Consider the following 22,794-nt stretch of genomic DNA (forward strand, 5'->3'; position numbering starts at 1 on the left):
TGTATACCCAGCCAAAAATAGTGTTCAGCAAAAATCAGAAAAATCCAGGGTGATGCTGAAGAAAGGGCAAAATTCCCAACAACTATTCTGGCTAATTATCTGATTACAATATCAGGGTGAGAGTTGTGCACATGTAATTATGGCAATCTTTGTACTCGATCATAACAGACACGGATAATGAGTGCTGAGCATCAGAAAAAACATCTGTACATCAGATGACATGCAAGCCTATCCAGCATGCAACAGGAAAAAGTTATAAATTCTTAAATGTGTGTGAAATCCTAAATTTCAATTTCCTGACCCCTTACTTTTTCCTCCATCAAGACCATTATGAGGAATAGAAGAGTAATGTAACATGTAGACAGAACCAGCTTTCAAATAGGAGCAGTACTGAAATATTTCCACTGTTAACTAAATATCCTCAAGCAAAAACAGCCCTCATAACTTCCATAAAGAACCCTATGCCAGTGTCAACTCTCTTCTGGACTATACCAGTGCATTTTTTGCCAGGTTACATCCACACAAAGGACAGTGACTCAAAAAAGCCCAAAACATGGCTAGTTGTGACACAGAGCCATATGAAAGCATCATTCCAACACTTTCCACTTGAAAAGTCTGCACTGGCTCCCTGGTTAAAGCCATGATCTTTTCTTAGATTTTTTTCACTCACATACACACGCTACTTGGACCTCAAAACACAAGAGCTGACTGCAAAAGCAAAGCCAATAGATACTTCTCTTGTGCTGGCACCCACCTGTAGGATAACCTTTCCCTTGACATTCCCAAAGTTCCCATGCTCCTGCTAATCAGTGCAGATCTAAAAAGCAATGTATTCTGAATCCAACCTATGCTAGAACCAGATTATTCTGATGCCATATGATACTAAACCAATCATATTTCTACTTAGTAAGATTTGACCATTGTGACCCATTTCACATGCTCACAAAATGTTTAACCAGCCACAAAGACAACTAACTATATGGTTATGCTTCAAAATACATGTCCACAGCAACCCTGATCATTTGCTAACCAATATTCTTATTTTTACTCTCTGCTTGGAGAGATGTTTTCCTTGTAACCCAGATGAGTGCTTAATTTGAGCCTGTGGTTACAGGTGGGGGTCACCAGCACACATTTTTGGGGACATGGACTTATTTCTCATCACCGGTCATTGCCCCAGAGATAAATGCATCAAAGGGGAAAATAGGAGGAAGTTTCAATAAAAAATTATGACACAAACTACCCCTCTTCAAAAAAAAAGATTACATTTATGTTGATGCTCTTAGTCTTCTTGACAAGACGGTAAAAGATACAAATGAGGTTCACTGACTGAGCCAGCCGGTGTGTTCCTACAAAGACTAACTCTACTTTTTGAACTCCGGTCGCAAGACATGTCACCCTTGTGAGAGTAAACAATGAAAATATTTGCCATAAAAAAACTTTAAAAAAAGAAAATAGGAGGAAGACAAACAGTAACAAAGGGAGAAAGAAGGTATGAAAAAGACCCTGTAAGAGTGAGGTAAAGGGACAGGGAGTTTAGGGTGGTGGATGAAAGTGTAAGAGGCATGATGTGGAGTCAAGGCTGGACAGACATTCAGCAGCAGGTTGGGAAGGCTTCTGAAAATAATTTAGGCCCTGCACTTATTCTTTTCTAAACTATGTACTGACCTGAACATCTGTCCACGATACTTCTGAAACATAGTCATTATAAACATGAACATGCCTCATATGTAACTGTCTCCTCTCACAAGTGCAAATAGAAGCACGTAAGTAACGTAGTGGTGGTAATACAAACAAAATAAGCCTAAAACAAACAAAAAACAAAACAGCTCATTGTAGCTCACAGTCACAAGGAGTTTAGATAATATATGCACAACCACGTATATGAATATTTTCAGGGTGTTTCGACAAAATATCAAGTTAAATATACCAGGATACAGAGAAATGTCAGAAATGAAATATCATGAACCAAAATAGTGTAATGCACAAATATCATTGAGAAGAATATTTTTTGAAATAAGTAATATTGTTTTAAATAATATCGATTTTTTAAATATAATTTTTCATTAATGTAAGGCCTTATTACTATAGCTGTGGGACTGCTGCCGACAGGGCGTCACTGGCGGGCCCACCGCCGACAGAACGTTGGTCCAACCGCCACATTTTGATGCATGTGGTCGGACTGCAAGCCGCCTACGACAGGTTCTAGGATCCTGTTGGGGCGGCGGTTTGAATCGTCTCCCTTGCATGGAGGTGGTGCCATTCCGACAGCCTTTTCATGGTGGTCTGACCGCCATGAAAAGGCTGTCAGAAACGGACTTTGGGGTCGCCATGCAAAGCCACTGAAAAGTGGCCCTGGGGGCAAATGTAGTGCTCCCACTCACATTCATGCACTGTGTGCCAGAAAGCACATGGTGCCTGGCACACGGTACATGAATGTGCACTAACTGCTCTTTCACACTGCAGCCTGTGCTGCAGCCCTTTTCCTGGGTCCGCAGCACAAGCACATAGTAAAAGAGCACTTTTCTGACCGACAGCACGGTTGGCGGACCGAGAAAAATGCAATTTTCCATAGGGATTTTAAACACAACTACAGCCTGAACTGCTTAATGGAACTACACCAAATTTGGCAGAAATTTAGCTGTTGTTCCAAAAAAGCGACCACAGCAGGTAGGATCCCGCGAGTCCACTGAAAGGATCCGGGCCCCCAGATATCTATCTTTTTTAAACTTAAATATCTCTTAAACTGCTAAACAGATTTACATCAAATCACAAAAAGCTCGCTTTCTGGACCAACATCTAGCTTTCTCCCAAATTTAGTGTATGCTTCATCATTGGGCATTGCTCGTCATGGGGGAAGGCGACACTCAAACCCCTGTACTTCACTTTCCACACTTTACTTTTGCATGATCCTGAAAAAACGCCTTTGGATCCACTAGGGACCACAATAGGCGTGGAACATGTCGACCAGATACCATCGATTTTTATCACCACAAGCACTGAGATACGCAGAAGGAAAATACTCCCAATTCTGACTACCAGATCAAGAGTACTCCTCTCGGCTCCAGTTTTTAACCATATCACACGGATCCCAGAATAAAGTTTTTTCAGGGTACCAGTGCAATATTTTTAACTCACTTACATCACTCCCCACACACCCACACTCACCACTGCAGCATTCTTCCAAAAGATCTCCGACAAAGAGCCCTCTTGCGGGGCCCAATGATGAAGCATGACACCCGCTTGGGTGTGTGGGGGCACTTGTTCATCAATGAGGAATCCCCCCTCTGACCTCTATATATCCAACAGATATTCTTTTAAGGAGTTATTTTCACCTGTCCTTCCAGCGACCTAATAGGCCAACTTTTTCCTAGAAACAGTTACCCTCTAGTTATTGAAATGTAGACTTTGGGGCTCAGGTACTGGACCTTTTTTCCATTTGCTCCTAGTCCCCCTTATTTTGTGTGCTTGATTACAATAACTTTCACAATATTGGTTTAATTGTTTTTATATTATTAACTCTTTTATTTTTTATGTTTTATATTATTTGGTTTCATTTTTAAATGTATTTTAATGATTATAATATTTTTAGTAAATGTGTTTTTAACTTGGAGTTTTACATTTTTAATGTTATATTTTTTATCAAAATTAATTAAAATATTTTGTATTTATTCTATTGTTTATATTTAATGGTTCTATTATATATATGCATATACATACACACACATATATATATGGTATCATAATTAATAAAAACATATGTATTTTAAATTATATTTATTTTATTAATATTTAAAAATTATTACTAGGCAATTATATATACATATATGTTTTCATATGAATACATTTAAAATACAAAACATTAATATAATGTAAAAGAAATATTTCTATTAGTTATATTATGTTATCTATAATATATACATTTATATTAATACAAACACACAGAGCCGGCTTTAGGGCAGTGCGACTGATGCGGCCTCACTGGGCGCTGACCTGTGGAGGGGGGCGCTGTGACCTCAGGGGGCGCTGTGTTTAGCAATATCTTATGATAGGAGAGATGAGGTGCACTTTTTCAGGAGGTAGGGAGAGAATCCGAGGAGGCGGTCATGGGACGTGGGGGCGCCAAATGTGTTTGTCGCACCGGGCGCCACCAGCGCTAAAGCCGGCCCTGCAAACACATATATGTGCTTGTAAGTTTATATAAGTATATATTTATCTATAGTATTGAATATTAGTGGAATATATTTAATTTACATTATTTTTATATATATATGAAAATATTTAACATTTACTACTTTAAACTCTATATAAAAAAAATCAATATTTTTGTCAATTCTTGGATCAAATTAGTGTCAACAATCTTTTTTTTCTGATATTTTTGTACTTACCATTATGAGTATAGGAGCACAATGCTGTGGTCAACAATATTTTTGACACAATATTTTTGACAACGATATTTTTTATCATGATATTTGTCAGTTAACATGTTTTTAGCACAGAAATGGCATTGCATTTCTTTAACTAAGAGGTTCACTGTGAGGCCCATCACTGTGGCAGAGGACTTTGCCTGCTGGGTAGAGGCCCTGTGGCCCAATCGGGAGTACCCTCCTAATGTAACCAAACATTTTTGTCAAATTGTAGTGTTGACGGGATGACATTTTTGTTTCTTTTTAATACAAGCTCCCTGAATACGAAATTCAATTTTGAAATACACTTGCATTTAAATAACACCCCAGGTGGGCCAGGTCCCGGGGGCATACCATAAAAATCTGAGGGAGGTGCATGGGTCAACCCTCCAGGGGCTTATGAAAGCCCAGTGGACCACCTCCTCCTCGGGCATTGCTTTTTATGTATGCGGAGGGTGCCCGATGCGGCACCCCCAAGCCTCGGGGGCACCCACCACCCCAGGGCAAATATTTATAAAGTAATGCGGGGAGACTTCACAGCCCTGGGGACCGCAACCACCCTGAAGCACTTAAAAATATGGATGCGTGCAGGCCAGCCGGCACCCCGGGGATCACCACCTCCCTGGGGCTCAACATCAAATTAATGCGAGGTGTCTGTGAGGCAACCCGCATGCCCTGGACTGCCACCTCATCTGGGCAAATAATTCAAATTATGGGGGGACACATAGCCCCCCAACAGCCGTAGGGACCACCACCTCCCTGGGGCTAAGTACGGCAATGGAGGGGGGTGCCCTCCTGGAGCCATAGATGGCCCTGGCAACTGCCCCCCCCCCCCAGGGCTGACTCCTGCCATGTCCCAGCATGCCCACCCCAGTACATAGCTGTTTACTGTGGCTTAGCAAGAGCTTAAACCTCTCCCACCAAGTCACAGCAAACACTTTGCTTTCAGCAAGCGAGAGCTGTAAAAATGATCCCATTTGCGGGGAGCAGAGCATTTATCTGTTTCCCTGCCCGCTGTCAAGTGAGCAGGGAAACAGGTTAATTGCTTTCACTCATAGTGACCTGCATGTTAAGCAGCTCCCTGTGTGTGAAATCAAAGGTAACTCCAGCAGGAGGCAGGGAACTGGCAGAGACTGTGGGAGACTTTAAACTCCCTTGCGGTCCCATTGCACAATGGGTGCCCTAGGTGAACCCAGTGAACCATGGCCGGGCCCTGGGGATTGAGGTCCCTTGGGTCAAAATCACCCATGGAAGGGGGCCATGCCCATTGGAAAAAGGCCAGGCCCAGGGGGATGGGGTCCGTGGGTCCAAAGGATAATAAAGGTCATAAAAGAGCAGAAAGAGGCAGAATAAAGGTCAGAAACAAGCAGAAAGAGGCAAGATAAAGGTGAGAAAGGAGCAGAAAGAGGCAAATAAAGGCGAGGATCGAGCAGAAAGAGGCAAAATAAAGGTAAGCAATGACCAGTAGGAGTAAAATAAATGTGAGAAAAGAGCAGAACTGAGCAAAATAAAGGTGAGGAACAGGCAGAAAGAGGCAAAATAATGATAAGTAATGAGCAGAGAGACGCAAAATAAAGGTGAGAAACAAGCAGAAAGTGGCAGGTGAGAAACAAGCAAAATTAAAAGGTCAGCCATGAGCAGAAAGAGGCAGAATATAGGTCAGAAGGGAGCAGAAAAAGGCACAAGAGAAGTCAGTAACAGACAGCAAGAGGTAAAATTGAGGTGAGAAATAAGCAAAAAGAGGCAAAATAAAGGTCAGCAATGAGCAGAAACAGGCAAAACAGAGGGCAGAAAAACGAGCAGGAAAGGCAAAACAGAGGCAGTAAAACTGACCGGAAAGGCAAAACAGAGGGCAGAAAGACAAGCGGAAAAGGCAAAAACAGAGCAGAAGAGGGCTAAACAGAGAGCACTCAGACACTCACAAACCAATTCACAAACCCACTCAGACACTCTCACACTGACTCACATACTCACTCAGAGACTCACACAACCACTCGCAGACTTACTGAGACACTCATGCACTTACTCCTCGATTAGCCTTAATAGGTCCTGGGGACCCCATCCCCTAGGCCATGTATTTACCTTTTTTAAGGGGGAACGGGGCCGCATCTTTTTTCTGATATTTTTGTACTTACTATGATATTTTTGGACCCCATCTCCCAGGGTCTTATTGAATTTAAAGGATTGAGGGGCCTCATGGACCCTTGCCAAGCCTATTTTGACACTGGGGCCCCCATGCCCCGGGGCCTCCTTTTTAAAATGTTGGGTGTCCCGATGCCCACCTAGGGCAGCCACCATGCAGGCATTGGGGCCATGGGAGGAGCACCAGGGCCCCTGCTGCCCCAGCCAGATCCTGCATGCTATGGGAGCCCGCATTGTTCCCACCCACAGGGAGCAGCTATTTATGTTACTCTCTTCAGACAGAAGCAATATCTTGTTCTGTTTCCCTGCCCACATCAGTGCAGACAAGGAAACAGATCAAAAGTCTGCTCCCACCTGGCAGGAGCATTGAAAAGCTCCTGCCTGCTGGGAGAAAAATTTGTGTTTTCTTGCATTTGGTAGGAGTTTTAAAGATGCTCCTATCAGGTGGGAGAAAACACAAGTTTCCCTTACCATCCCAAAGTGGGCATGGAAACTGCTGTGTATCGGGGATGGGCTCCCTTTGGAGACAGCAAGTAAGCTGGCCCCTTGAGATGGAGTCCTCTGGGCCATTAATGGCCCAGCGAGGGGAGCCACATGATCCCCTTCCTTGTCTTTGATGTCATGGCCCTTTTAAAGGCTCAGGGAGGGGGCCCTCAGCCCTCAAAAAAATGGAAATGGGAGATGAGGTCCCCGGGGCTGAATACAGTTCAGGGAGGAGGGCCATGTGTCCCCTCTGCAATTTTAATTAACCGGGCCCCTGGGGATGTGGTCCCTGGGGTTTAAAAGGACTCAGGGAGGTGGGTGTGCACCTCCTCCATATATTAACAAATTGGGGGCCAGGGGATGGGATCCCTGGACCCAAATATGACTCGGGAAGGGGGGCCGCATGCCCACCCTGCCCTTAATTAAACAATGCAACCAGTATTTTTGCCCCAGGGAGGTCCCTCTGGGTCCCCCTCATGGGGCCTGGGGGGACAGGGTATCCCGACCCAGCCAGTTGTATCTATTTGTTTTCAAACTCAGGAAAGGAGACTAAGCCCCAGAGTCCTACAAAGTCTACAAGCAAAGTTTTTCTAATGTTGGTGGCAGCTAATCAGAGCGCTCGCTCCTGCAGCAAATTGGCCCAAGGGAAATAAAGCTCACTGGGTCAATCAAAACACTCTGGGGCATATGTACAAGCCCCTATCACCACCACAACATCACCTATATTGACGTTGTGATGGCGATAGGGTCTGCGCCTTATGTACAAGGCAGCCTTAAGTCACTTAACATGGCTTCACGCTTCCTTGTACATAAGGCCCCCTTTCATGCTATGGTTAGCGTGAAAGGGGTGGGCAGTGGGTGTTGTGGTGGGCGTTCCACCGCAACACCCATTCATTTTGATGCTGCCCCCTATGTACAAGGGTGGCATACATGGGAGGCAGTGCCAAAATTAAGACCAGGTAAAAACTGGTCTTAACTAAGATGGTGAAACAAGTAGAATGCTTTATTTCTCCTCAATTTTGCTTTTTCCATGTGTGCTTCCTTGTGCAGCACACATGAAAAAAGCAAAATGCATTTTTGTTTATGTGTAGGAAGGTGTCCCTTTCTGCACATAAATAAGCTTTAAAAAAATTTCAATTGTGTCACTTTCATGTGTGCTGCATGAAGCAGCACGCATGAAAGTGACTAGGATTGTTTATGTGCAGGAAGGGACACCTTCCTACACATAAACAATCCTCCCCTGCAAGGGTGCCTGCGTTGGCAAGGGAAAACCCAAGGCTGCACTACATTCTTATAAATATGGTGCATCCTTGCGTTTCAGAAGGGAAGGAGAGAGGCATTAAGCCAGGAAGTCTAAAGCCTATCTCCTCCCCTTCATTGTAAAAATGGCCCTCTATTTTTGAATTAGCGCTCCTGCAAAGGTCTCTAGAGCCTTTTGCGTACCCAATAATCCAGATAAACAAATGTTTTTGACCCTTTATTTCTAAAAAGCTACTGAACTGATTTACACCAAATCACAAAAAGTACAATCTGTGTCAAATTGTGTGTAGTTCCATTCAGCAGAATTTACTGTAGCTTTTCTTAAGGAAGTCTACAAAAAATTAATGGGGATTTCGATTTTTGGTACCCGCTCTTTTTTCTTGCCCCTGCTTGATGGATCACCCTGAAACTTTCCATGCACAAACTAGTCAAAAAGTAGCACCTTTGTGGAGTTTCGTGGCGATTCGTCAAACGGGGCTAAAGGTATGAGCAACAGAAAAACACTTTTCGTATGGAACAGCTAAACTAACTATAACTACCTAGAGGTGACCGCCACTAGGTGAGATATATTTTAAATGATTTGCTTTTTTAAATTACATTTTTTCTTTATAGTTGGAAACCCCCCATACTCTCCATTTCTATTTACCACCCTATACCCCTACCCACCCCTAATCCATTAACATACCTTTAGCCAGGCCCTGCAGCAACCCCCCGGCATGCAGCCAACCTCACTCTGTGCTTGGCCTTTGACTGTCTGTGATGGGGTTGGTGTGTGAGAGGGTGTAATTGATTGTGCTTCGGGTTCACGGATTCACCACAAAATTACACTCGGTGCCGCACTGAGCACCTCTAGTAGGACCCAAACAAATGTGGGAAAATTCCTTCAGGGACCCCTCCATCTGTACAATGGGGTCAGGCTTCCTGTATCTTGACACCTTCTGTTATTTTTCACTCCCCCCCCCAGGTAAACCAAAAAACAAAATGGCAGCCACAACTTTCCTGTCAGGTTGCAGTCAGCCAATCAGGGCCTTGCTTTTGACTCCAGACCCGCAAATCCCCTGCAAGTGGATCCACAAAGGATTTATGTCCCTAGATATACACATTTTCCTTTATTAACTCCAAAACTACTGAACAGATTTACACCAAATTAAAAAAAAGCACTCTATCTGGACTGAGATGTATCTTTCTGTCAAATTTGGTGTAAAACCATTCAGCGGTTTGGGCTTTAGCCGTTTTCAAAAACTGCAAAATATGTTTTGGGACCCCACTTTTTTCTCTGACCCCGCTTGATGAATCACCCCAAAACTTTCCAGACAGTAGCTGAAATAACAGGTGCACTAGTTCTGAAAAGTTTGTCAAACGACGCAAAGGTATTACCAAAAAATAAAATGGTTTATCTATGGGAAAAGTTATACACACGCACACACACACACACACGCACACACACACAAACACACACAAATAATTATCTTAAATATGCTTACCTTGCATTGGAGGCAGATGTAGTATAGGCATGCAAGGTTAAGGCATGTGCATGGTAAAAAGCATGCATGGTGGCGAAAGGAAGATAGCGGATGGTTTCTGTGTCTAAGGATGCCTCTCCCTGAAACTTCCCTGGAGTAACCGCTGATCCTGCCTCCTCCCCCTCCCCGCCCCACTCATGTGCAATTCGCTGGCGAGCACAGTGGGAATACTGAGCAGGCAGCATATTGTGGATGTGCCGATACTCGCCGGACGCCCTGCATGCTGGAACGCAGCGCGGGTGCAGGTATCTGCAGGGGTGAGCTTGCCTAAGCAAAATATCAGGTGGGCCGATCAGGAGACTAACATGGCCCACAACGTACTGGTAGGGGACGGGGGCGCATGGAAGTCGCTCCTGTAGCCGGTAATGCAGATGGTGGAGGAAACTGCAGCAGCAGTGTCGGGGTTACGAGCTCACCGCGGGTCACAGAGGCAGTACCTGGGACAGACTCAGACTCAGGTACACAAAGTGGCAAACCAATTCTGCGGTTCTTGCGCTCTGGTAGAGCAGTAGGTGTATTACGATCCTGTGGCTCAGAGGAGTCCATCCCTGGTATTGTGATGGCAGAAATGCTGAATGCAGCAGTTGAGGCAGGCTGGGAAAATGAGGAAAAAAATACTGAGCTAACATCACCTCTAACTTTTGAACCCGGCACTGTGCACATAGATATAAGTGAGACTTATGAGACTTATGAAGAAAGAGAAGTGGATAATAAAATACAGGACAGTGTAACTAAGACCACGACGAGCCAGATAGATACAGGCGAAGATATTGGCGCAACTAGGGAGAACTATTGTGAATCCGATGTCTTTGAGGAACATGATGACAACACAACACAGATGCAAATGCAATATGAGCAAAATGGCGCAGTTACAGAGGTTAGCAATCAGCCTGATGGAGGTACTCTGGAAACAGCTAAGCAATCAGGTCTCATGGAACATCAGATTAAAGAGACTATAACTCCTGGCGAACCTCTTGATACTGCAGACAAAGCGAATATAGAGGATTCAGAGGAATGCAAGATGGGTACGGAGAATGCACAGAATAATCAGCAGGGCGGAGATGTAATGCAGCAAACTACCCAGATCAACCGGTACGCCATTGTGGGGGAGCCCGGCACCCAAAAATACAGCCCTCTGAGGGGGGACACAGGCTCAAAGGTGAAAGGTCTGAAAGTGGCTAAAGCTCCAAAAGCAACTAAAGGAGGTAAGAGCCGGGGTGGTGGTGTCAAACCTCAAGTTGCCTCTGCTGTGGGAAGACTACAGGACTCTGTGGCACAGAGTGCAAAGCCTGGTGTGGGGGCTGGAATTAGCCCCATACGGAAGTGGGTGGCTTCAAAGGGCAATGTGAAAGCAATTATTTTTAGACTTTCTAATACTGGAAATGTGGAGTTTGCTGGAAAGGTTGAGGCGGTTGCTGAAGCTGAACAATTAAGCAACACATCAAACAATGGGTGTTTTATACCACAGACAGAGGGTTCTGCTAGCTCTGGTAGCTTGGTTGAGGGCAGAGGAAGTATGAATGGGGATTCACAAGACATTCATCACTTCGTAGATGCACATGTAGCTTCGACAGCAAGAACAGTAACAACTTTAGCAACTCTGGAACCCTCACTAATTTCAACTGTGGTAGATCCAGCTTCAGAGGCTCCTTCCTCATACGCTAAGCAGGCTAGCAGCTCTAGACCTGGATCCATATCTATATCTGGGATGACAGTAAGTACCGAAAGGGTCTCTCAGTCGGTTGACTGTGAGGAACCATCGTTGTCTATAATACTGCAGGCACTAACCAGCCAAAGAGCAGAGGCTCAAGAATATTATCAACAAGCCAGGGCGGATAGTAGGGAGATAAAAAAAGCACTAGGGGAGGTTACCTTAAAGGTTGCTCATCTCTCATCAGAAGTTGTGGAACAGCAGGAGCGCGTTGCAGCAGTGGAAGAGGCTAATACACACACTACGAATATAACTAAGACACAGGAGTCTCAAATCATGTTTATGCAGACCAAAATCGAAAACTTGGAAAACCGCCAACGGCGCCAGAACTTAAGGATTTTTGGCATACCAGAAGGGTCCGAAGGGTCTGAACCCGGGCCTATATTGTCAGTCTGTTTCAAAAAGCATTTCCTGAATTGGAGGACTGGGATATGGACACCCAAGTACAGCGAGCACATAGATTGCCTTTGACAATAATGTCTGGGTAACAGACTGGGCCTAGATATTCAAGACCAATACTGGTGTTTCTGGAGAACTTTCTGCTGCGACAGGCAATCTACCTAAAGGCACTCCCAGCAACTCCCATTAAGCTGTCCATATTTACACGCTCGGATTTGTGCAAATTCACAATGGATAAGCGTTGGGGGCTGCGGCAACTAATGGACCCCCTTAAAACAAGCTGTTCTCAAGTGTTTCTCCAAGAGCCGGTCCGTCTCAAGATTATTAGAAATGGCCAAGTACATGTTTTCTTTACTGAAGTAGAGGCATAAAGTGCTTTAGCCAAGTGGCAGTCGGATCCTAAAAAGTGATTGCTGATAGTAGATATTCTACGGCATGGGCAATAGAGGCGAAATGAATCTTTAAATGCTTATTAATGTTACTTAGTTATGTTTGCCTTGCCTGCTCTGTTACTCATATTTTGCATTATTAGTGACTTCTAAAACTGCACTAGTTTTCTTACATTAGTTTATTTTATTGGGGCGGTGAAGGGGCAGGGATCGGGTGGGTTAAGGGAAGGGGGAAGGGCGAGGCTCCTTTTTAAGCTGTCAGTGCGGACAGCTGAGGCAGGGGTGATTCTTTCTGGTAGGCACAGGGTGGGGTTAGGAAGGGTGGATGACAGACAGAGGAAGGCACTGGGCTGCTATCGGCTGAATGGGTGGTGGGATCAGAAGGGAGGGGGTGGTTGGGTAGGGAGGGGGGGTTGAATAGCTATGTCTTAGTTTATTTAGCTAGAGTAAGTTTGGGAAATATAAAAGGGAAAGGATTACAAAAACAAAGGAGGAAGCATCTATAGTGAAGATACAATTAAGAGCTAATGTCTGATTTCAAATATATGTGTTGGACTGTAGCCGGGCTCAATCAGGCCAGGAAACGACGGTTAGTAATGGAGGAGCTTCGAGCATTTAAACTCCATATACTGGGTCTTACAGAGACACACCTAGCGTTTAAGGATAGATTGCAGCTTAAACAGTTAGGATTTGATGTAGTAGTATGCACGTCACAGGCAGTCTCTATACGAGGGGTAGCCATATTAAAGTAAAAAAACTGTGAGCAACAGTAATAAGCACAATAGTCGATTCTAAAGGTAGATGGGCAACTGCCCAATTGATAAATAGGGGGCGTACATCTATGATATGTGTTGTTTATGGTCCAAAAATGATTGTCCGGAGGTTAGTCAATTTATATGTTCTGAATTGTTGGAATGGGACGGTGACGCAAGGGGGCTAGTTATCAATACTGGGAAAACTAAGTATTTCGTTCTCAATCCCCCGAAAAAGACAGTCAAACCATCAATTTTAGATGCTGTTCCTCTAGAGAGGGTTACTGAGTTCGACTATCTTGGCATCCGCCTCTGTGACTCGATGAGTTGGGAATGTCATTTACAAAAGATGTTGTTGACTCATAAAAGGGTCTTGGGTGTCCTTCTCAAGGAACAACGTGCCTCAACCCTAAAACCTATTGTAACAATTCTTGACATCTACAGGGCAAGGGGCGTTAATGCAGTTTTATATGGGGCAGAACTTTGGGGGACATATAAGGCGGACCAGCTAACTCGCTCGGAAAATAAGTTTCTGAAAGATTTAATGGGACTTCCTTATAGTACCCCAACCCTCCCACTGCTTTTGGATATGGGGTTAAGTTCAATTGGTGATCAGGCTCGACTCCGCCCTCTCCTTCTATGGGCAAGAATCTGGAGAGTCCCAGAGTTGTCTTGCTTTGCGGACGGCCTAACTGATGTGTTGGAGTCACCGGGCTGGTCTAAGATACAATGGTTGAGGGAAGTCAAGCGTCTTCTCTTCAACATGGGCCTTGGTAATGCCTGGGTTAATAGAACTGCCCCCCCCTAAACCTGTGCTAAAGAAATTATATTGGAATTCGGTAGCCGATAGCAGATCTGGTAACTCCAATTTGTGCAGGACCTCCCTGGACTTCCTACTAGTAAAAGATATGCCCCTTTGCGAACCCTACTTGGACATCATTATAAAGCGCAGTGATAGAGCATTGTACTTTCAATTCAGGATAGGCCTACTTCCTGTAGGGGAACTTACCTCTAGGTGGAAGGCCTCGGCTCAAACCATCCCTATGTGCCCATTTTGTGAGCATAAGATAGAGTCAATCCCACACTTGTTTTTTGAATGTCCGGCCTATGCTCTCCCCCGCAGTAGGTGGTTAAAACCACTATGCAGAGAACTTGGGACAAGGCATTTTAAGGAGGACTTACGTGTTCTAAAAAATGATCCCCGCCCACTATTTGCTTGTGGTATAGCTAAGTTCCTGGGTTGGGCCTGGCGCATTAGATCATCTAGGCGTTCCTATCTTGTTTAATTTGTTCTTAAACGATTTTATCTAATTTATTGGGGTCATTTGTAATATGAATTGCTTGTTAATGTACTGGCTCCTTTTATTCTCTTATTGTTCTGTACTAACTGTACTGCTTTTAAAGATATTGCTTATATCGAAATAAAGCCTATGATGATGGAATGGGACGGTGACCTGATACTAATGGGTGATTTTAATTGTATAATCGATAAAAAGATTGACACTACTAATACAGCACAGTGGGCTAGAATGGGTAGGACTAGGGCGGCAATTCTGGAAATCCTGCATTTGCATCAGTTGGAGGATGCTTGGAGGAGGTTAAACCCAAGAGATCCAGGGTTTACATTTTACTTGGCCCCCGTATAAACATTATTCCCGAATAGATATGATTTTTACCACCAGGGCAATACTGGATAAAGCAACTATGGAAGTGTGTCCAAAGATTACATCGGACCACAATCCGGTGATGTTAACCGTACAAATCAAGTCGGATGATAAGACGCCACGTAGGGAATTTACATTTCCTAGACATCACCTAAGCAACCCTGAGTATGGGAAAATTATGCAGGATACTTTACGGGAATACTTAGAAAATAACAGGGGTACTGCGGCTATTGCAGTGGCATGGAATTGCTTGAAGGTGTATGTCAGAGGGGCTACATTGCAGTTCATTTTAAGGCAGAATCAGCAGGCTAACCGGGAGAAGGAACAGGAGTACACGTTGTTATTAGAGCTGGAGCAACAACATGCTAGAGCTATTAGAGCAAAAGACAAGGAGGAACAACAAATGTATTTGTACCTGGTGGAAACTAGAGTTAAACTTAACCGTGGGCTGGTGGACAAAGTAGCTACTAGATATCATAAATATAAGGCTAAGCAGTATGAATATGGAGAAAGAAAAGGACGTTTATTAGCCACACAAATTGCTGATCGGAGGGCTAGATCATGTATCAAAACAATCAAAGGGGGGATGGCTTAATTCATATGAGATCAGAAGACATAGTTGAACAATTTAGACTATTTTATGCTGATCTGTACGATGAGTCAGCGCTTACTAATACACAAGTAACTATGGATTATATCCAAGAATCTGAGCTGCCGGTTCTGAATCTGATAGACTCTGAGGGGCTACAACGAGATGTTGGACTTGGGGAGGTTGAGCTAGCGCTGAGCTCTTTACCAAATGGTAAGGCGGTTGGTGAAGATACTATACCGCTGGAATTTTATAAAGGCTATAAAGACATCTTGGCACCAGTTTTTATTACATTGTTGAATAATATTATGAACGGGGAGGATGTTCCGTCTACTTGGAAGATTACTAATATCATAGTTTTCCCTAAAAAAGGGAAACCAGTAGAGGAAATGTGCTCGTATCGCCCAATCTCACTAATTAATGATGACGCAAAAATATTTTCTAAAATTTTAGCTTCCCGGTTGGCCCCAATAATACATCAGCTAATATCAGAACAGCAACATGGATTTGTCCCGAGTAGAGACACAGTTGCACATATAAATACAGCAATTGCTGCATTTGATGTATCTGGCCCACTAAATCAGCAAATGGGGATGATGATGTTGGATGCGTAAAAGGCCTTCGACCAAGTTGCCTGGGGAGCACTGTGGTCGATTATGTCATCATTCGGCCTTGTTCAAAGGTTCATCTCTGCTGTTCAAAAACTGTATAACAACTCGATAGAAGCACTGAAGCTGAATGGTCTGACATCGGCTCACTTTTCTATCAGAAGGGGCACGCGGCAGGGATGTCCGCTATCCCCGCTATTGTTCGCATTATATATTGAGCCCTATATAAGACACTTGCTGCAAAATCCAAGGATCGACCCGGTTGAGCTTAGTGGCATGGAACTTAAATTAACTGCGTATGCAGACAAAATTGCCATTTTTTCTTCCAATCCAGACAAGGCCATAATTGAAATCATGAAAGAAGTTCAACGTTTTTGCAAATTTTCAGGCTACAAACTAAACGTGAATAAAACTCATACTATTTTAAGTTATCAGTGTGTCATGACTAGGCAAGAGTTAGAAAATACAACAACGGCAGTTTACTTGGGAATATGTTTAAGAAGTCGAGTGGAAGAAGTGGTCTTCTTAAATTATGAGCCACTGCTTAAAACTATTACGGCCAAACTCCGTAAATGGCATCGACTCCCACTTAGCATCTACGGGAGGTTCAACAAAGTTAAAATGAATATTTTGCCAAAATTTCTGTATCTGTTTCGGACAATTACTGTAAGAGTTCCGTATATATTTTTAAAGCGGTTAGAAAGTGTAGTAGGTAGTTTTATTTGGGGTTACAAACGTGCAAGAAGAGCTCTTAGGCACATAAAACTATCTTACAAGCAATGGGGTTTTAAGCTTCCAGATTTTAAACTTTATTTTTAGGCTGCCTTTGCCGGTCGTATTCGAAGCCTACTTGATGGGCCAGATACTAATTCAGTATGGCTCTCATATCAACTGGTCTGCGGACCCAATACTGGATTCCTTCTTTATAAAACGGCAGACCCGAACTACTACAAATGGGTCAAGTTCAAGATAATAAGAGACATCACTAGGATGTGGCAGGACATCTGTAAGGAGTACTCAGTTCCAGCGTTTCCCTCCTATATGAAACTATGGGGTAATCCTATTATGCCCAATATATTTCATGATGCTATCGGCAAAAATTGGCAGTGTAAGGATGTCCTGCAACTTGGCCAACTTTTTGATAAACAGGGGTTTCGATGGTTTGCGACAGAATACATTTTTTAAATATTTACAAATAAGAGATTATTTCACACGGGGTCAGAGCTATTTAGAGCTGACAAATTCCCCAGAAGTAGTAGAAACACTGTTTGTGACTGAAGGCCGAGGAACTATTGGCAAGGTGTATAACAAGATGATATTAGTGATGTTGATAGGGCATAATGTCCAGATCGGCGAGAAGAAAATAGTATTAGGGATTATAAGAGATATGGGCAGTTATTTGAGACCTTTCACTTCTATTTTTTTAATTTGTGCACGATTATGTATTGCTAGAGTGTGGATTCAAAATACGAGTCCAAGTATTAATGAATTTTGGGTAAATGGAATTAGCTGTTGCTAAAGCTAGAGGTCCACGATCATGGCTTAAATTTAAAAAGATATGGCCTAGCCTCCAATGGAATTGATTAATGAAATGTAATGCTGTCTGATATCCCGGCTGGTTTAGCATCCTTCTTTCCCTTTATATAAGCTTTAATTAATGATATTGTTTTCTTATTTTATATTTAGTTGCTTCGTGTTAGGTTATGTATGTCTAAACATGTGATATGAGATGTTTCCCTTTTTTCTTTGTATCTTAAATTGTTATTATGAAGTAAACGTATGGCAAAAAAAAAAAGAATAAAAAAAAAAGCATGCATGGTAAAGGCATTCCGTGGTGAACTAATTGTTGTAAAGGCATTGCATGATAAATACAGTATTGTAATGGCTGTTTCCCACCTACTTCAACCAAAGTTTTTTGTTACTGTTAGGTCTCACTAGGACTTCATGACCTTGTTGACCTTATAAAATGTATGGATTTATGTTTTTATAATCAACACAGCAGCAAGTGATGTGCTTTATTTTATTTTTGTCTGGAAAAGTTATTAGCAACAATTCTTGCTGCTCCAGAGAACTGGTGTAGCAGGCTAGCATGAGGTAACACTAGGGCATTGCCATTTTCTGGCAAGGCATTCACTTGGAAAGTGCAGCTGAATTGGATCAGTGTCAGTCCTTTAGTTAGACAAAAGCCTCACTGGCGACTAAATTGGCTCCTCCCCTTTAAACCAGTAATTCCCAAACTTTTTAGAACCCCAGACGACTTTTTAACGCAACCTAGCTTTAATGGACAAGAGGCAGACCATTTTTAAATGTAAGTAAAAAATTGTGTGGTAGCAGACTGTCATTAACAGACAACACATTTTCCATTGAAATGGCCACTAATTTGCACAGACATACAGTTTTACTGATAAAATTATATTGCACACAAATGATATTGTGTGGTAATTAGGTTTCAGTGAATATATATAATTTGCGCATCACCAAGAAGTTTCTTGATTTATTTTGATCCTATTAAAATCTTTGTTCCCATCACACTTCAGGATTAAAAAAAATCTTTATTTTAGCTTTCCGAACTGCTGAATGAGTGCAGTACATTTATAGGTGTTTACACTTTGTTCTGTGTTACAAAACATTACAACCTTTCCCACTCTCTGTACTCCAGCAACATTGATACATAATTCACCTTACTTGTCTTTTTCTGACTGCAAAGTGAGAGGCGTTTGTAAACAACAATCCCCATGTTAAAAAAAAATAGCCAGAAATTTGTCAGAAGGCGTAGCCTGACATTTGACCGATGGCATTGAAGTGCACCAAATGTGACAAGGTATCTTTATTTATAGCTTGGACTTTCATGACCCAACAAAAATCGGCTCATTACCGAACCCACAGTTTGTGAAACACTGCTGTAGAGTGAACTAGGGCAGCAGGGCTAGGGTAAGTGAAGGTGGCCAGAGATGAGCAGGTAAACAGTGTAGGTTCTAGGCTTGGAGCTGAGTAAAGTTTTGTTTTAGGGATGGTCTTGGAATTAGGATTCGAGTCGGTTATGGCTATCATTAATTATAGGATACATGTTAGTTTTAAACGTTTGAGAATGCTGGGTAGGATTTGAGTTACATATATGGATAGAGTTATCCCTCCTGCTAAGATTAGTGTTGGAGACTGTTAGGGTTAGAGTTATGGATTCAAATTTTCTCACTCACAGTTTATTGCTAGGGATAGAGTTTGGGAACAGTTGGGGTTCAGTTTGGGGACAGGGACAGGGTTCAGCTTGGTATCATTGCTTAGCGATTTCACTGTGCAAATACCTTATTACAGAGAACAGTTTGCATCACACATTTTCACTGGTAAGTATAGCCCCATGTATTCTCCTTCTAAACTGGGAAACAACTACTTACTAAACCAATTCATTGTAATACTGTGATCTTGCAATAAAAGTTATTGTTAAGATTGGGTTACATATAGAGTAAGAGTTTTGTTTAGTTTTAGGTTTAGGATTAGGGTTAGGATTTGGTTTAGAGTTATGCTTTTTGTAATGGTTACAGTTATTGTGTCTTTAGATATAGTATTGGTTATGTGGTTAGGGATAGTTTAAGGCTATGGTTTGAGTTAAGATTAGGTTTAGATTGAGGATTTCAAAATGTGGGGTTGGGTAAAGAATTTGTTAATGATTGGTTAAGTCATTGTTATAGATGTGGTTAGAGTATGGGTTAGTTTTAGGAGCAGCATTTGGTTTAGAGGTTCTAATAATGTTAAAATTACAATTACAAATATTGTCTCTTTAGATTTTTGTTTTGGCAATAGGACTAGGGATAGATGTAGAGAAAGGAGTACAATTAAGTTAAGGGTTAGTGTAAAAATTTCACACCCCTTTTTAGAGGTGGATTAATGTGAATATTATAAAAAAAATTAAACTGAATGTTGTGACTTTCTTTCTTGTCTTCTGTCAACCTTCCAAACTACTTTCATTGCTCAGCCCTTCCCTCATTTCTCACTTTTGTATTTTTTCTCTCTCCTAGCAAGTGGATGGTCATTTGTATTTTATCTCTTGATATTGGGGTATTGATATTCTGTCATGTTGTTATTTCGAATTTGATATTCCCAGCCTACACCACCAAAAGGACACACAATCAAAGTAAGATGAATCAACAACACAGCAACACAACAAAGCAGAAAACCAACACACCCATTTCACTTTACAACGTAATAAAACAACCTAAAAACAAACTAGACAAACACTAAAAATCCTCACAGTTGCATTTTGTTTCGGCATTAATGTGTTAACTTTCTGTTGTTTACTTTTTGTTATGTTTTTATTTTATGTTATATTTGGTGTTGTGGGTCTAGGATAATCATCCAAACATCTACACAATCTAATTTACGGTACACACCCAAAATGTAGAAGACAATCTATGAGGACATCTGTAAAGAACTCAAGGCACTTCTTACTAGGATGGGGTGGTGTTTCCCCGCTAGCACTCGCCTCTGTTAAGTTGCCCAGCGCGAGCGAGTAAAATCCAATGCTAGACCACCTCCCAGCGAGATTTCTCAACCTGGATGGTCGCAGATGGTCGCTATCACTCATGTTGAAAAAGCTTTCATTACTGTTGAGGAAGCTACTGCCCGAACTTCTACTTGAGCTGCAGTAAGAAGCATCGCCCTCTTGCGCTGCACCTGTTGCCGTTTGCACTGATTTTACAGCATGGGTCAAACACCCAGCGCTAAAAGTCAGTACAAACGGTGCTATGTAATTCACTGCAATGTAGAGCAGTGGAGTTTTTTTTGTCATTTTACGGAGATCTGCATCGCAGAACTCCGCAAACTATGCCCCAGACTACTTCTTACACCACTACCTGGCCTCTAAAGACACAGATATTCAGATTGGTGGTTTCCTTCTGCTTCTTTTTAGTCTGGGTCTGTAATAACTTTTTTGTGGCAATTTGTTTACTAATGTTTAATTGTGTGCTCTGGACAATGTAGTTGTTGGAAAATTAATTTGTCTGTGTTTTTTAAGTTTGCATTTTTTGATCTGGTTAACCTTGTACACAAAATGTAATTAATTTTATCTTTGTTATCACTATGCATTCTTTCACACCATTTATTTGCACCACTTTTACATGTTGCTGTTTATGGTTGTGCTCATCACGAATACTTACCTTGAGGAAAGCGATTGTGTTGTGGCTGTACTAATTAAGTACGACTTCAAAAGTGGCCTTGGCAATGAAAGCAACTGAAGGGATTTGTAATGTTGAGCAAGTGTAGACAAGGGCATCTCTGCTTTATTGTTATGACCCTTCTCATCTGATCTTTAAAATGATTTAAGGTTAAGATAGAGCACAACACCGACTTAACCATAAAGATAAGATACACCAAAACAGCTGTCAGATATATAGTTTAAGGCAAGTTTATGAGGAGTTATTATCAGAGTTATTGATGATACACAAATGACAAGCGTAGGTCCAGGATGGCACGATTTTTGTCAGAGTTTGTGGGTAGCCACATAAAATACATTTGCATCTAATTAACAATAATTGCATGAATTTATATAGCCAGTGGTAATCCAATCTTGGAAACCTGTCATGGCCCTGGCCCTTCTAGACTATCAATGTTCATTAGCATGACAGTGTCATGAGAGGTTTTCCTTGTCAAGTTTTCCATCTTAAATTCTTTAGCCAAAGCCATGTCTTTGATGTTCTCCAGGTGAAAGAGCTCAGTGCTGAGATGTTGATCAACCAATACTATGGAGGAGTTGTGCCACCAGTTGGCTTGGTAGAGGCACTGGAAGAAATTGCCTCAAATAATGTCGCGGTGGACTTGAAACACTTCTTCAGCGAGAAGTTTCATTTTGATGCTGAGCTATTTGATGAGGCCAAAACTTTGGTTCTCGATGGGATTGAGAGGACATCTGTGAACCTGAAGGAGAATGATCCCCAGAGCGCGAGATCAGAGCTTGGAAAACTACTGCATACTGGTCAGGTGAGAAGATACGTAAAGAAACATGAGAAGTCATGTCACTCTATCACTCTGCATCTGATATTATGGTCTACCTGTCATTCCACAGAAATTCTAGTCTGTGTCTCAATCAATCAATCAATAAGTGATCTTATAAAGCGCGCCTACTCACCAGTGAGGGTCTAGAGACTCTACAATTGATATCATGATGAATCTTTACTACTGCTACTACTACTACTACTGCTACTACTACTACTACTACTGCTACTACTACTACTACTACTAATAATAATAATAACAATAATAATGATAATAATAATAATATTAACATCAACAACAATGACAAAATGTTTTTATAGACTGGTTGCCATTTTGTAGCTTTGCAGCAGTCATTCATTTATTGACTTCAGAAGGATCTCTGACTGGGCTGTCCTGGGAATCGAGCCTGCGGGCTGCAGGTTTTAAATCCTCAAGGCCTGAGTCACAAAAAGCCTCAGTAGTCGTGGCAGAGTCTCTGCAGTCGTGGCAGAGTCTTTGCCATCGTGGCAGAGTCTTCGCAGTCGTAGAGGAATCTCCACACTGCAAGTCTCTGCCACTATTGCAGAGGTTCTTGGTGAATCAGGCCATTTGCTTTTTTTATCTTACCAGCTATTCCTCTTTGTACTATTATTATTTTTATCATTATTATTATTGCTATTACTGTTATTTTTGTCTTTGCTATTCTTGCTAGCATATTTGTTGTAATTAATATTAATAACTGTATTATTGTTGTGCAGTAGTATTATTGTTTGTGTGCTACTTAGCTTGCAATGCTGAAATTGGTTCAGTCTATCAGAATGCCAGCACTAACTACTGTTGTTTGCCTCCATTATAAGTTCAGTGGCAGTGTGACATTGGGACAATCAAGACAGGGTATGTTTGC

The 22,794-nt window shown here is 42.1% G+C and overlaps 1 protein-coding gene across 7 annotated transcripts in view; it reads left to right on the forward strand.

Moving 5' to 3' along the window:
* Positions 1 to 22,794, forward strand: part of LOC146856285 (von Willebrand factor A domain-containing protein 7-like) — a 288,620-nt gene that overhangs the window by 111,942 nt on the left and 153,884 nt on the right. For all 7 annotated transcript variants that reach the window (XM_085654386.1, XM_085654387.1, XM_085654384.1 and 4 more), the window contains one exon: positions 21,621 to 21,896. In XM_085654386.1, the coding sequence (XP_085510512.1) occupies positions 21,621 to 21,896 (276 nt within the window). The remainder of the gene's footprint in view (positions 1 to 21,620; positions 21,897 to 22,794) is intronic.

This window comes from Triturus cristatus, chromosome 4_1, assembly GCF_964204655.1.
Source record: "Triturus cristatus chromosome 4_1, aTriCri1.1, whole genome shotgun sequence".
Classification (NCBI taxonomy): Eukaryota; Metazoa; Chordata; class Amphibia; order Caudata; family Salamandridae; genus Triturus; species Triturus cristatus.